The sequence below is a fragment of the Notolepis coatsorum genome (assembly GCF_963971535.1).
Source record: "Notolepis coatsorum genome assembly, chromosome: 3".
In the NCBI taxonomy this organism is placed as follows: domain Eukaryota; kingdom Metazoa; phylum Chordata; class Actinopteri; order Aulopiformes; family Paralepididae; genus Notolepis; species Notolepis coatsorum.
This window is the reverse complement of record NC_140167.1, coordinates 86,351,175-86,368,402: the sequence shown is the minus strand read 5'-3', so window position 1 is coordinate 86,368,402 and position 17,228 is coordinate 86,351,175. Positions and strand designations below refer to the sequence as shown.

Here is a 17,228-nt window from a genome sequence, read left to right as displayed (position 1 = left end):
TCTCTTGGGTTCTGTCCAATGCACCCAACTTAATGTACAGACTCTTAGATTCTCTTGGGTTCTGTCCAATGCACCTGACTTAATGTACAGACTCTTAGATTCTCTTGGGTTCTGTCCAATGCACCCGACTTAATGTACAGACTCTTAGATTCTCTTGGGTTCTGTCCAATGCACCCGACTTAATGTACAGACTCTTAGATTCTCTTGGGTTCTGTCCAATGCACCCGACTTAATGTACAGACTCTTAGATTCTGAGATTTACAATGTTTTATATTGTCAAGTTGAAAAACTATAATATAATATTAGTCGATTACACAAAACATACACACACAAAGAAATACTGAGATTTTGATCGTAGGTGATTGTATCAAATTGTCACAGAGTGTACAATAGTAATCGGATCTTACTGTACTAACAAGGTGTTATCACTTCTGAAACTGCAAAAACTATATTTATTTCCTGTTGTTTTGTGGGTTCCTGCAGCCTGACCTATACACAACAGAATGACAACAGTGTTATTATTCCCCATGTTGTGTGTTTGCGCCTGCAGGAGCGAGACCTGCTGAAGACCTTCCAGATCCCCGTGGACACGCTGGTGGCCTACATGATGACCCTGGAGGACCACTACCACTCCGACGTGGCCTACCACAACAGCCTCCACGCAGCAGACGTGGCCCAGTCCACACACATCCTACTCTCCACCCCCGTCCTGGACGTAAGTCGACAATCCATCAAGACATGATATGATAAGATAAGATATTCCTTTATTGATCCCAAGGAATCCCAATAGGAACCCAAGGAGGACAATAACACTACCTGTATGCATACTGCACCTATATATTGAATACCGTTTATGTCACAAATGTATCAGTACTAAATACCTGTATGTCCCTATGCCATAAATGTCATGTATGTATGTTGTGTATGTCATAAATGTCGATATGAATTGAAAATGGAGGACCCTGATGTAAACAAGACAAACGTCTTTCTCTGGTCTGCATCCCCTTAACAATTGTGTGTATTGAGCCGTACTGTATTGCACCCATTCTGCAATCTGTTAAATAAAGTTTTCATTCATTCATTCATTCATGTGAATACTGCACCTTATGTGAATACTGTGATACTGTAAATTATGTATATTTCAGTTAGTGTTAGACAGTAAATTATAACACTACCTTATGCATACTGCACCTTATGTGACACTGTGAATACTGTATATTTCAGTTAGTTAGATAGTAAATTATATTGACTTATTTGTTTACACTGCTTGTGTTGTTTTTACTACCTGTACCCCCCCCCCCCCCCCATGCTGCTATGATGCCTGCATTTCCCCAAAGGGATCAATAAAGGAATATCTTATCCCCTTGGGGAAATTCGGCATCATAGCAACATGGGGGAGGGGAGATACGGGTCGTAAAAAAGCAGTGTAAACAACAATATAACAAATCAATATAATTAACTCTGGACATATGGGCAACAACGTGCGAGATGAGGGTATGCCCTCTCAGTTATATTTGCCCTACAATAAATAGTTACAATATATAATCTAATAAATAATCCAATAATCTAAATTGAATCTAATATATAATAAAAAAAATGCTAAATGCTAAAATGCTAAATGCTAAATATATGATCTAGGGATGTTCAATATTGGCTTTTTTACCGATATCGATATACCGATATTGTCCAACTCTTAATTTCCGATACCGATATCAACCGATATCAACCGATACCGATATATGCAGGGTTCCCCCCCCCCCCCCCCCCCAAAAAACGGAATAATTTCAGGTAATTAACATTACATATCTCTTGTTGTGGAATTAACACAACATTATGCATACTTTTGACAATAAATAAAATCTGAATTTGTTCTTACTTGCTTGCCTGGGTAAATAAAGGTTAAATACATGTACAAAATAAAATATATATATTTAATATTTTTTTAAACCGATACTGATAATTTCCGATATCACATTTTAATGCCAATATCGGCCGATAATATCGGACATCCCTAATATGATCTGATGAAGTATACAGTATTCCTGGACAGAATAGCGTCTTCATACTAACTCAACGGTGGAGCCCTGAACCCTGGATAGTGTTTGTTCCATGCTCTACACGTTGAGCTACATGGGACCATGTAGCTAATGGAGCGGAAACGCCATGAAAATACAATCTTTAGTGAAGCTAATTAATTATGAAAAGGAATTCGATAAAATTGAAGGAGAGGAGATGGGAGGGGAAGGAGGGGAGGCGAGGGGAGGAGATGGGAGGAGAGGAGATGGGAGGAGAGGAGAGAGGAGAGAAGAGGAGATGGGAGTGGAGGAGAGGAGAGCAGAGGAGAGGAGAGGAGAGGGGAGGAGAGAGGAGATGGGAGTGGAGGAGAGGAGAGGAGAGGAGATGGGAGTGGAGGAGAGGAGAGCTGAGGAGAGGAGAGGGGAAGAGAGAGGAGAGGAGATGGGAGTGGAGGAGAGGAGAGGAGAGGAAAAGAGAGAGTGGAATATACTGTTACATCATCGCTGGCACCACCCCCCTACGTCACCCCCAGCCCTCCTTGAAGAGCATAGCGTCCTTCCATCACATCATCTTTGCCCCTCCTCCTCCTCCATCACTGTCGAGGTTACTCTCAGATCGCCTCCCTCCCCCGCTCCCTCTCTCCTTCCATTTTCCACCACCCTTTCTTTCCATCTGCACTCTTCATCTGTTCCCCTCATCCCCCCATCCCTGCCCTCCGTCCTTCGCTTTCCCTCACTCCCTCCTTCTCTCCTCCCCTCCCCTCTCTCTCTCTGTGTCTCTGTCTCTCTCTCTCTCTCTCCCTATCCCTCTCTCTCTCTCCCTATCCCTCTCTCTCCCTCTCTCTCTCTCTCTCTGGCTCTTCTATAAATATAACGGTATGGTCCGGTGTGACGCAGGCGGGACAACAGGGTGCCCCGGTCACCAGAGCGTCATCGTCCGTCCCCCCTCTCCTCGCTGTCCCATCGCTCACTCGCGCTTTACAGCCTCTGGCTCTGGCAGGTAGCAGATGTCCCGACGTCCCGCCTCTCTCTCTAAGAAACGTTGGCCTGTGTGGCTCAAATAGCAGAGAATTGGACTTAAATCGCCGTGTTGTTACTGGTCTCCTGTCCTTCTGTCCTTGTCGCTTTTTGGCTAGACTGAGGCATGGTACCTATTGGCTAGACTGAAGCAGGGTACTTATTGGCTAGACTGAGGCATGGTACCTATTGGCTAGACTGAGGCATGGTACCTATTGGCTAGACTGAGGCAGGGTACTTATTGGCTAGACTGAGGCATGGTACCTATTGGCTAGACTGAGGCATGGTACCTATTGGCTAGACTGAGGCAGGGTACCTATTGGCTAGACTGAGGCATGCTACCTATTGGCTAGACTGAGGCATGGTACTTATTGGCTAGACTGAAGCAGGGTACTTATTGGCTAGACTGAGGCATGGTACCTATTGGCTAGACTGAGGCATGGTACCTATTGGCTAGACTGAGGCATGGTACCTATTGGCTAGACTGAAGCAGGGTACTTATTGGCTAGACTGAGGCATGGTACCTATTGGCTAGACTGAGGCATGGTACCTATTGGCTAGACTGAGGCATGGTACCTATTGGCTAGACTGAAGCATGGTACCTATTGGCTAGACTGAGGCAGGGTACTTGGACTGCCAGGGTTAATCGTTCCACCAATACTGTACACACTCACAATACAATAAAATGCCATAATAAATGTCCACTAAATTAGATATAATTGGACTAGCTTTGCAAGGGAGCTAAACGTGGCTTTATATATATAATATATTAAAAAAATATATATAATAAAAAAAGAAATATATATATACATATACAGTATATATAACCCTAACTAACCTTACTGTCATGCACTTGTCTTAATATACTAACCTACACTGTATCGCGCTCAACACTTTGATGAACATTGTTACCCAGCTGATAGAGTTGTACCCTTCCTGCTGTACAAAACTTGTAAGTCGCTTTGGATAAAAGCGTCAGCTAAATGACTAAATGTAAAAATGTCAAATGTAATATAAAGCCGTCCCTCCTGCATCACATAGGCGTGGTGGGAATCATAATATGCTTCCTGTTAAACGGAGGACTGCTGCAGGACCAGGCTTGGGGTGTTCCGTAGATAACACTGACCCTGTTATCTGTCTCTCTCTGAGCCACGGGCATCGAGGCTCTGTGGGCAGGGATCAGCTGTTCTCTGCTTCTTTTTCTCACTTGAGAAAATGGCTAATTCTCTCTCTCTCTCTCTCTCTCTCTCTCTCTACTACAGGCTGTCTTCACAGACCTGGAGATCCTGGCGGCCATCTTTGCATCAGCGATCCACGACGTCGACCACCCGGGAGTGTCCAACCAGTTCCTCATCAACACCAGTAAGTCTCAGCTTCACGTCAGTGACACAGTAATAATATATCAACGTGCCTCCTGCTGGTCAACGATGTTGGATTCATCGTCCAATTCCTTCTCATGGTTTTTATGCGAATGTCCCCGTTTAATTAAAAGCCACCCCTCCCCCTCCCCCTCTCCTCCCAGACTCGGAGCTGGCCCTGATGTACAACGACGAGTCGGTTCTGGAGAACCACCACCTGGCCGTGGGCTTCAAGCTGCTGCAGGAGGACAATTGTGACATCTTCCAGAACCTCACCAAGAAACAACGCCAGTCCCTCCGCAAGATGGTCATCGACATGGTGAGACATCCAGCTTCCTGCCCTGCCCTGCCCTGCCCTGCCCTGTTCTGCCCTGCCCTGCCCTGTCCTGTCCTGTCCTGTCCTGTCCTGTCCTGTCCTGTCCTGTCCTGTCCTGTCCTGCCCTGTCCTGTCCTGCCCTGTCCTGTCCTGTCCTGCCCTGTCCTGTCCTGCCCTGTCCTGTCCTGCCCTGTCCTGCCCTGTCCTGCCCTGCCCTGCCCTGCCCTGTCCTGCCCTGCCCTGTCCTGTCCTGCCCTGCCCTGCCCTGCCCTGCCCTGCCCTGCCCTGCCCTGCCCTGCCCTGTCCTGCCCTGCCCTGCCCTGCCCTGCCCTGCCCTGTCCTGTCCTGCCCTGCCCTGCCCTGTCCTGCCCTGTCCTGCCCTGTCCTGCCCTGTCCTGCCCTGTCCTGTCCTGCCCTGTCTTGTCCTGTCCTGTCCTGTCCTGCCCTGTCCTGTCCTGTCCTGTCCTGCCCTGCCCTGCCCTGTCCTGTCCTGTCCTGCCCTGTCCTGCCCTGTCCTGCCCTGTCCTGTCCTGCCCTGTCTTGTCCTGCCCTGTCCTGTCCTGCCCTGTCCTGTCCTGTCCTGTCCTGCCCTGCCCTGCCCTGTCCTGTCCTGCCCTGCCCTGCCCTGCCCTGTCGTGTCCTGCCCTGCCCTGTCCTGCCCTGTCCTGTCCTGTCCTGCCCTGCCCTGTCCTGTCCTGCCCTGTCCTGCCCTGTCCTGTCCTGTCCTGTCCTGCCCTGTTCTGTCCTGTCCTGCCCTGTTCTGTCCTGTCCTGCCCTGTCCTGTCCTGTCCTGTTCTGTTCTGTTCTGTCCTGTCCTGTCCTGTCCTGTTCTGTTGTGTTCTGTTCTGTTCTGTTCTGTTCTGTTCTGTTCTGTTCTGTTCTGTTCTGTCCTGTCCTGTCCTGTCGTGTTCTGTCCTGTCCTGTCCTGCCCTGTTCTGTTCTGTTCTGTTCTGTTCTGTTCTGTTCTGTTCTGTTCTGTTCTGTTCTGTCCTGTCCTGTTCTGTTGTGTTGTGTTGTGTTCTGTCCTGTCCTGTCCTGTCCTGCCCTGTTCTGTTCTGTTCTGTTCTGTTCTGTTCTGTTCTGTTCTGTCCTGTCCTGTCCTGTTCTGTTGTGTTCTGTCCTGTCCTGTCCTGTCCTGCCCTGTTCTGTTCTGTTCTGTTCTGTTCTGTTCTGTTCTGCCCTGTCCTGTCCTGTCCTGTCCTGTTATGTCCTGTCCTGTCCTGCCCTGTTCTGTTCTGTCCTGTCCTGTCCTGTCCTGTTCTGTCCTGTCCTGTCCTGTCCTGTCCTGTCCTGTCCTGTCCTGCCCTGTTCTGTTCTGTTCTGTCCTGTCCTGTTCTGTTCTGTCCTGTCCTGTCCTGTTCTGTTCTGTCCTGTCCTGTTCTGTTCTGTTCTGTCCTGTCCTGTCCTGTCCTGTCCTGTCCTGTCCTGTTCTGTTCTGTTCTGTCCTGTTCTGTTCTGTCCTGCCCTGTTCTGTTCTGTCCTGTCCTGTCCTGTCCTGTTCTGTCCTGTCCTGTCCTGTCCTGTCCTGTCCTGTCCTGTCCTGTCCTGTCCTGCCCTGTTCTGTTCTGTTCTGTTCTGTCCTGTCCTGTCCTGTTCTGTTCTGTCCTGTCCTGTTCTGTTCTGTTCTGTCCTGTCCTGTTCTGTTCTGTCCTGTCCTGTTCTGTCCTGTCCTGCCCTGTCCTGTCCTGTCCTGTCCTGTCCTGTTCTGTTCTGTCCTGTCCTGTCCTGTCCTGTTCTGTCCTGTCCTGTTCTGTCCTGTCCTGTCCTGTCCTGTCCTGTTCTGTCCTGTCCTGTTCTGTTCTGTTCTGTTCTGTTCTGTTCTGTTCTGTTCTGTTCTGTTCTGTCCTGTCCTGTTCTGTTGTGTTGTGTTGTGTTCTGTCCTGTCCTGTTCTGTTCTGTTCTGTTCTGTCCTGTTCTGTTCTGTTCTGTCCTGTCCTGTTCTGTCCTGTTCTGTTCTGTTCTGTCCTGTCCTGTCCTGTCCTGTTCTGTTCTGTTCTGTTCTGTTCTGTTCTGTTCTGTTCTGTCCTGTTCTGTTCTGTTCTGTTCTGTTCTGCTCTGTTCTGTCCTGTCCTGTTCTGTCCTGTTCTGTTCTGTCCTGTTCTGTTCTGTTCTGTTCTGCTCTGCTCTGTTCTGTTCTGTTCTGTTCTGTTCTGTCCTGTTCTGTTCTGTCCTGTTCTGTTCTGTTCTGTTCTGCTCTGTTCTGTTCTGTTCTGTTCTGTTCTGCTCTGTCCTGTTCTGTTCTGTTCTGTTCTGCTCTGTTCTGTTCTGTTCTGTTCTGTTCTGTTCTGTTCTGTTCTGTTCTGTCCTGTTCTGTTCTGTTCTGTTCTGTCCTGTTCTGTTCTGTTCTGTTCTGTTCTGTTCTGTTCTGTTCTGTCCTGTTCTGTTCTGTCCTGTTCTGTTCTGCTCTGTTCTGTTCTGTTCTGTTCTGTTCTGTCCTGTTCTGTTTCTGTTTCTGTTCGGTTCTGTTCTGTTGTGTTGCATTGTGTTCTGTTATGTTATGTTCTGTCATATAGTGTTTTATATTGTATCCTACCAGACTTGATTTGATACCATTTTGTAGCATCAGATACCATCAGATACACAAGTACATTAGTGCACAAAACAAACGTTATTATTTGCAGAAAGTGTAGAAAGTTTCCACAATTATTATTAGAGAGTGTCTCTGTGTGGTTGGCGCTTCCTCTATACCGCTCATAGTTTCAACACAATACCCATTTCACAGAGTATTCGCTGCTTATTGCAGTAAACCGATGGTAGTCTCCATCTCACCCCCCCCCCCCCCCCCCTCTCTCTCCTGTTCAGGTATTGGCCACAGACATGTCCAAACACATGAGCCTATTGGCTGATCTGAAGACCATGGTGGAGACCAAGAAGGTCACCAGCTCAGGGGTTCTGCTGCTGGACAACTACACCGACCGGATACAGGTGAGAGAGCACACCTGGCCCATCAGGTCTCAGACATCAAGGCCACCTAACCATCCCTTAACACTAGCACAGCCGACAAGGGGTCACATGACCCCTAGGCATTTTCAATAAATGTATCCTCGTCACTCGGTCGAGCTCCAGCTCTGTCACTCAATGACTTTTCCTAAAAGTACCCGTTTTATCTGGCACGGTTTCCGAAAATTCTAAATGACTTCAGGAAAATGTAATTAGAACGTTATTCCACATATGGGCCATTGGAACAGACGAAAGTCACAGCACTTTGCGAGCGTCTAGCGCAGGGGTGGCCAACCCGTGGCTCGCAAGCCGCATGTGGCTCTTTGCCCGTCAATGTGTGGCTCTTCCATCAAAAAAAATAAATAAAGTATTATAATATATATATATATATATATATATATATATATATATATATATATCTATATATATATATATATATATATATATATATATATATATATATATATATATAAATTATGTCACTCAAACCTACATTTCATTGTGGTAAACCTCATATTTTGTGATGTTAGTCACTCAGTGGTCATTATTATCAGACCTCCCACTTTATAATTCTGTCATTTTTAACTGACCTGTGTTGTTTTGCAGGTGCTTCGTAACATGGTGCACTGTGCCGACCTGAGCAACCCCACCAAGCCTCTGGAGGTCTACCGGCAGTGGACCGACCGCATCATGGACGAGTTCTTCCACCAGGGAGACCGCGAGAGGGAGCGAGGCATGGAGATCAGCCCCATGTGTGACAAGCACACCGCCTCTGTGGAGAAGAGCCAGGTAAGGCCCACGCTGCCCCTGGAGACGAGGAGGTGTACTGACTGTACACACGCACACGCATACACACATACTATGTATATGGATACGCAAGGTGTGAGAGGGTAACGTGTCTTTACACTTAACCGGATGAACACATACATACACTCTCGTTATTGATTCTCGAAAAGGACAATTGAGGTCAAACAAATGTTCAATGTTGTCGAGACTTACAGACATTTCAATGCGTCATTACATTTTTTTTACAATATAATAATAATAAATAATAATAACTATCTATATAGCACCCTTCACACATGGACCGCGGCCCAAAGTAATGAATATGCATAGACTCACATGTGCAAATGCATATGCAGTGGGTACCCGCTAAGGCTGACCTCGACTAGTCGAATAGTCGACTAATCGATCGAAAAGGACCGTAGTCGACTGCTAACCTCTTAGTAAAAAAAATTATAATTACAAGATTTTAATAAAAAAAAATTGCATTCAAGGTGGTAGTCGACTACCAGTCCACTATCGGCAAATGTTGCCCAATCAAAGTCGACTAACGTCACGGTGACCAAATGCGTCCACATTTTTATAGGATTCGATCACATTTTCATAACAATAGCAAATATTACTTACCCTGCGCCGTTTTCATTGAGGTTTCTTACAAATTAACAATGTTTTATTTGTCCTATATATGCGGATAACATTTAAAATCTTAAATTGTACCATTTTATTTCCCTTTAGACAACAAACATAATGCTAATGATGCACTTTTGTTAAGATAATTAGTTTACCATTCGCGGTCACTGTACTGAGGTCGCATTAATAGTTTACCGCTGTTCAGATCGCGTCAAAGAATAGATGCGTCCCAGTGACCTGTGACCTGTGCTAAAGGTCTTGGGAAATGTATTCATGTTGTAGTTTTCAACATTTTCACCTTTTAATTTTAAAACAATGCTGCCATCTACTGACAACAGAAAGTGTTGTGTATCGTCAACTTGAGAGGCTACCCCCGCACTTCCGTAAACAGCGTCGCCCAAAACACATTCTAGAGATTCCCACTTTTTACTGGGAATGGGGCGTGAGCGAATTTGGGCCGAGACAATAAGAGTGACTGAGATTGGTCTACGTTCCGTTATACAAATCCTTAGTCGGGGACAGGCCTAGTACCCGCGCACGCACGTGAATACACGTGCACATACTATTATTATTGTAACCTACAAACACATTGGATTTGAACTTGAATCTTGAACTTGAACCTTGATGGTTGGTGCGTTCTCCTCGTTCTCCTCCACCAGGTGGGCTTCATCGACTACATCGCTCACCCCCTGTGGGAGACGTGGGCCGACCTGGTGCACCCCGACGCCCAGGACATCCTGGACACGCTGGAGGACAACCGGAACTGGTACCAGAGCATGATCCCCCAGAGCCCCTCGCCTCCCTTCTACGACCAGGACCCCGACGGAGGAGGAGGAGGAGGAGGAGGAGGAGGCGGCGGCGCGGGGGGCCAGGGAGGAGGAGGAGGCGACAAGTTCCAGTTCGAGCTCACCCTGGAGGAGGAGGACTCGGAAGGGACGGAGAGAGACGGGGAGGAGGAGGAGGACGACGATAGCTTAGGGGAGTCCTCCCGTTCGCCTCCTCTGGACTATTCGGACTGCCAGGAGCAGGAGGAGGAGGAGGAGGAGGAGGCGACAACGGGGCCCACGGCGCAGGTGGAGATTGTGACGGAGGAGGCGTCGCCGCCGGCGGACACATAGTGGGGTTCCTTAGCTCGCTCCTGCCGATACAGAGAGGGAGGGAGGGACTCCTCTCGCAGCTTCTTTTCACGAGCCCCACGGGCCGGGTGTGGGAGGAGCTCTGTCTTTCAGCCCCGCCCCCCTGGAGTTAGGAGCCGGAGCGCTGAAGGAAGGACATGGTTTTCGGAGGAGGAAGGAGGCTTTCGGGGTGTTCTCAGGAAGAAGAGGGGAGGGGGGGGGTGAACTTGACGGACAGGCAACGGAGGGGACATGAAGGATTCTTAATGGACACGGTTGCTTCAAACTGACGTTGACACTACTACTGAGAGACGGTTTGTACCTTTGAGACTTTTATACGGACCCGCCGGAGACGTAGCATAATACAGTCGGGACCCACGGATGGACACGCGTTTGTAAAAGTGAAAGACACGAACTGTTTACTTTTGTCCTGTACCGTTTGTCAGAGGACTTTTTGTGTGCCTTTTTTTACTATCGTCCTTTTAATAGGTTTTATTTCATATCATTTTTATTTATTGAACACTCCTCTTTTAGTACGTCTGTGAAATGTAGTTTCTTTTTTTTCTTTCTTATACGATAACTATCCTGAACGAGGAGAATCTTGTTTATTTAAATGTTTTGTATATCTTGGGACAAAGAGATTATGTCTTCCATGTATTGGGCAATAGAAATAAAATCCAATCCCATCTTCGACAAACAATTCTTGGACAAACTTCATGACGCAGCAACCGCTGACTAAGACACACATCACTTTCATGTTTTCTGAACCGTTGACTAAGACACACGTCACTTTCATGTTTTCTGAACCGCTGACTAAGACACACGTCACTTTCATGTTTTCTGAACCGTTGACTAAGACACACATCACTTTCATGTTTTCTGATCCAAGCACAAGAATACTCATGTCTTCACATGTGGAGTTCAAATGCATAAAGTTTCACGACACACCGCTCCGTGTCCGACGTAAGATCGTTTTGCGTTTCGTGTTTAACACTAACACAGCCATGGAGAAAATGTCACTAATTCCCGCCAGGAACGGGTCAGATGACCCGACAGCTTATATGAGAAATATGAGAAAAATAAACAGTGTAAACTATATAATTATCTGAATATAAAAACATGAGGTTTACCACAATGAAATGTAGATTTGAGTGACATAAACATTTCCTGAAGTCATTTAGAAATTTCATAAACCGTGCCAGATAAAACAGGTACTTTTAGGAAAAGTCATTGAGTGACAGAGCTGGAGCTCGACCGAGTGACGAGGATACATTTATTGAAAATGCCTAGGGGTCATGTGACCCCTTGTCGGCTGTGCTAGTGTTAACGTTCCATTGCGAGACTGTCCAGATGTCCGCAGTATATGAGTGGCAGACTGAAACCATCTGACGTCGCTCACTCACGTCTCCCTGGATCGCCTCTTCATCTTCGATTGACAGTGATCACTGTTGAATTCCTTTCACACCAGTGATGTGTAAATAACACCGCTATACTGGCTGCTCACACGTGTTCAGAATGCTCTATTTTTCCATAAAAGTTGAATCTTCAAACTCATTGATATCTCCTAATCTTCTCATTTGCTTTGGATTGAAATTGCACGCTTTTTATCGGCACAACATTGGCGTGAAATGGCTTTTCATCCTGTATATATATACGTATACCTCTAACCAACAACTAGTCTGACTCACAGGATGTCGACCGTGGCTATAAGCGTTGCCATTGGCCGACAGTCGGAATTCTCCTCCCCTTCCGCTATCTGCGACACTATTTTGATGAGTGGAAATAGAATCTGGACGCCGTCGGTTGTGTGATAGTAAAGGGTTAACCTTCTGTCGTGTGGCAGTGAAAGGGTTAACCGGCTGTTGTGTGGCAGTGAAAGGGTTAACCTTCTGTGAATTGTCGCAGGGTTTTGGTAGTGCTGCAGTGAAAGGGTTAACAATCATGTTCGTCTAACCCAGACCCTTCTGATGTAAGGACCCCTGCCCGGCTGCAATCAGCCCCAGACAGGATGATGAAAGGTGCCCTCGCAGCTGCCTGTATGAGCCCGTTCACACCTTTCATCAGTGCCTTTTATTCACATGGTTTATAGAAATCCTCCACGGCTCGGGACACGTGACCCAAAACAATCAGGCCAGCTATTTTCTTCTTTTTCCGAACTGCTTTTTCTGGTCGTTGACGTCAGTAGATTTCTTTTTTTCCCTCTCTCCCCTTGTGTTATATCAGATCCTGCATGGGAGGGGGGAGTGGGGTCTGGCTCAGATGTTATCGTTAGATTCAGCACGTCAGTGTCTATGGAGAGAACAAACCAAACCACCCCAGAGAGAGAGAGAGAGAGAGAGAGAGAGAGAGAGAGAGAGAGAGAGAGAGAGAGAGAGAGAGAGAGAGAGAGAGAGAGAGAGAGAGAGAGAGAGAGAGAGAGAGAGAGAGAGAGAGAGAGTGAGTGAGAGAGAGAGTATTCAAGTCAAGCGGTTCTCTGCTGCAGGTCAGGACCAGTGCGCGTGAGCGGCGCGGGGAGCGGAGCGGGCGGTTTTGACGTGAGCGAGGAGTGGGTTTTAAAATGGGTCGGCGCGACGTCCGGAGCGAGAGTTCTCCTCCGCTCCAATCCACTCCAGGCCGCTCACAGTGGTTTAACACTGATGTAATATACATGTAGTACAATGCCAAAGCAATAGATGGCGATGTACAAACATGAAGGCCATTTTCAACCAATGAGAAGGGTGAACCTGTGATATCCTGTTCAGGCTTTGTCACTCACATCCTGTTAGAAAAAATGTTGACGCCATTGTTGTTGTCGTTAGCTTACATGCTAACGTTAATGGCAGCGACCATAGCATTGTGGCTAGGCTAGCTATCATCGCTTAATAGAGCTAGTGAATGGATAAACAACGTTATTTAACATTGCAGAATGGGTACAATTACAATGCGGCTCAATACAAACAATTGTTAAGGGGCCCAGGGGGTGTAGACTGTTGTAGTTTGAGCTAATTTACACCATGCTCCAAAAAAAAAAAGATCTGCCGAGCGATGTGGCGCGGGGAGCGGGGAGCGCTCGATTCAAGGTGAGCGGTGAGCGAGCGGAGAGCGACTTGGGGGCGGGGTCAACATGAGCGATTAGCGGAGCGGACCAAGCTTTAAAGAGCGAAGAGCGGATTTCTCGCCCGCGCCGATCCACTCACGTGGCCTGGTCAGGACACAGACTGACATTAGGCACGTGGGCCGACATGTGATAGAAACAGCGTTATATTACAATAACAGAACAACAATAGACTAATCTTTTTATTTGGAAAGAAATTACATTTTTTTTTAAACCAAATCAACAAATAATAAATAAAAAGATTTGCTTCCCACTTCCAGCACATCTTCCTAGTTGGTCGGTTGGCCGTAAAGCAAGATTAAAGTAATAATATGTTGTCTTGAGCCTGGGACCATAGAGGCTGAGAGAATAGGATGAAACCAAAGCCCTGGACAATATTACCAACGTGAGAACAAGCCTTTTTTCCATTTCCTGTGGCCAGTCTGCCAGACATACACGGAACACTCTGACCCCCCCCCCCTCCCCCATGACTGGTTCTCATGACGCTGCCGTTGGCATCGAGAATGACCATCTCTCTACATTGTCTTTCTCTAGCGGTTTACTGACATACTCTCTAAGGTACTTAAAATACCTTCCTCCAGCAAGCAGTCGTCACGTGTGTGTGTGTGTGTGTGTGTGTGTGAATGAGTGAGTGTGTGTGTGTGTGTGTGTGTGTGTGTGTGTGTGTGTGTGTGTGTGTGTGTGTGTGTGTGTGTGTGTGTGTGTGTGTGTGTGTGTGTGTGTGTGTGTGTGTGAATGAGTGAGTGTGTGTGTGTGTGTGTGTGTGTGTGTGTGTGTGTGTGTGTGTGTGTGTGTGTGTGTGTGTGTTTGTGAATGAGTGTGTGTGTGCGTGCGCGTGTGTGTGTCTGTCTCGTCATGCCTTATCACATTATTCACGTTTTGTCGCTAGAAGCTCAAGTTGGTCCTTTTTGCTGTTTATAACAGTGTGTATTTATTCTATACTTTAAAACTTGTACATAATCCGAAATACTGGTTCAGTGTAAAATCTATTTTAATTTATATGCACTTGCATTACCTGAAAGTGGTGGTGTCTAATGTGTAGAAGGCTCTGGGTACAGAGGCTTTTTCTATTCTGTATGATATAAATATTGTTTTAGTTTATATATATATAGTATGAGTATATATATTAGCACAATTGTTTTGAGTGCCCAGTGCAGAGAAGCAGCTATAGAAGCGTATCTTACTGCTGCTGTTGTATGAGAACTGTAAAATCCTACTGTAAAATTCCATCTAAATCAAAAAGAAATTGGTCTTCATATAGGCTATAACATGAATTCCTTAACAGCATGGCAAACATTACGTTCTAGAACCTCAAAAATGTGCATTTGTCGATCTTAAATGTAGGCGGTTTTGGACGGAATTGCGTTGCTACTTGCTAGGGAATGGTTTGAACCCTGATTTACTTCCTGTTAGCTTTGACATTAGCGAACACTGTTAACTTTGACATTAGCAAACACTGTTAGCTTGACATTAGCAAACACTGCAGCAGGAAATAAACTTGGGTCCATTTTAGAATGTTTATGTTGTCAGGTTGAAACACTCTAGAAGGCTGGTTCTCTTAATTTTAGAGACGTTTTCATGCGACAGCAGTTGCTTAGGTCACCCAGAAGCGGCATAGAGGACATGTACTGCCTAGGCTTGGATATAGGAGACATGCAAGCTAGCTAAGGAGAGCGGAAGCTTTAGTCAATGCTTGGTATGAAATTACACTGATACTCTCTCAGTGGCTTGTTGTGGGCCCAGGCTTCTGGCTTCTGTCCATCCAGCGTTTTGAATGCAGATTGCTGATATACACGGTTCAGTTATTCAAGGTTTGACAGACAAGACACAAAGTGAGTGTCTATTTTTACACCTTTAGCACATTTCATGTAAAAGTAGCTAACAGACAGGCAAGGTATTGGTAGCATGCTACAATCCCCCCCCCCCCCCAGCACAATGGAGAAAATGTGACTCTTCTGTAATTAGATTTTGTGCTAACGTGTAAACAATTTTTGTTAGCAGTTTTGCAATTCAAATTTGCCAGTATTAACATCGGTAATCTATGTTCAAGCTTTTTCTGGGGAGGTCCCAAGTCATGTGGAGATTGGTTAGCCAGACTTAGCACTATCTGCATGAGAGATGTTTTTTTTTTTATATATCAATAATATGTTCCCATGTCCGCCATGTTGTTGTCACAGGCGGGTTAATCAATGTTCCACACAATGTATGGTATTATATTGTATATTGTGTTGAAAATTAAACCAGAAATACTTTTTCTATGAAGTGATTAAAAACAAAGCATGAATATATTCCTTTTTTGTCTCTTTATTCCTTTATGGTCAGAGTTTTTCCAGTGGTGGACAGTCTTTATACACAAGTTGGCCTGCTGTACAATTTTGAGGTACTTAGATTAGATTTCAAATGTATTGTCATCATACAGCACTAGTACAGTACAACGAAAAGAGGTTTGGCATCCAACCAGAGTGCAAATATAGCGGTAAAGTGCAATAGTAATATTCAATGTACACATGATTAAACTGGGTATAAGATATATAAATTAGTACTACTGGGTGTAATGCTAATCAGATGTATGTACATAGTTACATAATAGTAATATTATTATGTACAGTGATACAGGTATAAAGATTATATGGTAGTAAGTCATACTGGCCAGCAGCGTAACTAGTAAGAGTAGGTAATGCTGATAATATATATACAACATTATTGTACATGCTATCATACAGAGTTATATGGGTTATATAGTACTCTTTTAGTACTTTGTACTCTTACTTAACTTAACTTAGTACTTTTACTCCCATTAAATTCCAAAGGAAATATTTTATTCCACTGCAATTTATCTGAACCCATCAGTTACTTTGAGGAAACCAATTCTGCAGAAAATGATGAAGATATGATGTACTTTAAAATTCGAAGCTTGCCGTCTTCAATAGGACGTAATCAGAGCAGCATAACTGGACCACATACCACTTTAACATAACCTGTAGAGGTCAATGGGATCATTGAGGAGTTGAACGCTCTGGAATACACCAAACGCCATATAGAATGTGTACTTTTACTTTCAATACTTAAGTACATTCAGTGTCCATTATTTCTCTAGTTTTACTTACATAGAGTTTGAATGGCGGACTTTTACTTTTTACCAGAGTACTAATTCACCTGGGTATTTACTTTTACATAAAGGAACTGTCTGCTGCTTATCATCCACCACTGCTTGAGGTGAGTCTTACAGAGGAGTCCATGTTAGAGGAGGACTCATATGTTTTCATTATCCTGGATACGGGATCAAGGTTCAATTACACACACATTGGAACTTGCTCCTGGCGAGTCTTACCTTTGCAAACGTTTTAGCCAGGCTAGGACATTTCTGCAGCAAAAGAAAATCCCCTGAACGTTTTCAAATGGTCCTTGGATTTGGCATCACGGCAGCAAGGATAAAAAGGAGTTTACCGTACCAGTGTTGTAGTCGAGTCACTAAATCTCGAGTCTCGAGTCCCTAGTGTTCGAGTCCGAGTCCAAGTCTGAGTCACCAAAGAAGAGCCTGAGTCCGAGTCGAGTCCCCTAGTCTGAGTCCAAGTCATCAAGGTTGAGTCCACTCCACTCTGGCAGTCAAAGAGCTGACATGCAAATACGTCTCTTTAGGCATCTTAAGTACTGAACACACGTGTCTGCCCTTGCAGTTACAGTTACGGTATTAACCCCTTAAGCCCGGTATTAAGCCCGATCGGCCCGGTACCGGGTTGAGATTTATTTCACGTAGATTTCACATAGATCAACAGTCCGTATTAATTAAGGTTGTGTTTCTTTTTAAAATGTAGCCAAGAGAAAATACCCTAACCCTATCAACACAGCAGTCAAAGTGTATATTTTCAGCACTACAAGTGTTATTAGCAAAATATGAGTTCATAAGAATCTCTGCGTATTGCATCAGAAACCGGATGATTTAGACGTGAGGAAATTACG

At 45.5% G+C, this 17,228-nt stretch overlaps 1 protein-coding gene across 1 annotated transcript in view; it reads left to right on the top strand.

Moving 5' to 3' along the window:
- The window catches only part of pde4ba (phosphodiesterase 4B, cAMP-specific a), a 186,483-nt gene extending 170,947 nt beyond the window's left edge, over nucleotides 1–15,536 (top strand). Inside the window, 6 exon segments of the mRNA XM_084311283.1 lie at nucleotides 551–715; nucleotides 4,295–4,394; nucleotides 4,555–4,709; nucleotides 7,509–7,631; nucleotides 8,253–8,435; nucleotides 9,719–15,536. Coding sequence (XP_084167409.1) covers nucleotides 551–715; nucleotides 4,295–4,394; nucleotides 4,555–4,709; nucleotides 7,509–7,631; nucleotides 8,253–8,435; nucleotides 9,719–10,177 — 1,185 coding nt within the window. The 3' untranslated portion in view covers nucleotides 10,178–15,536.
- Nucleotides 15,537–17,228: the final 1,692 nt, after the last annotated feature.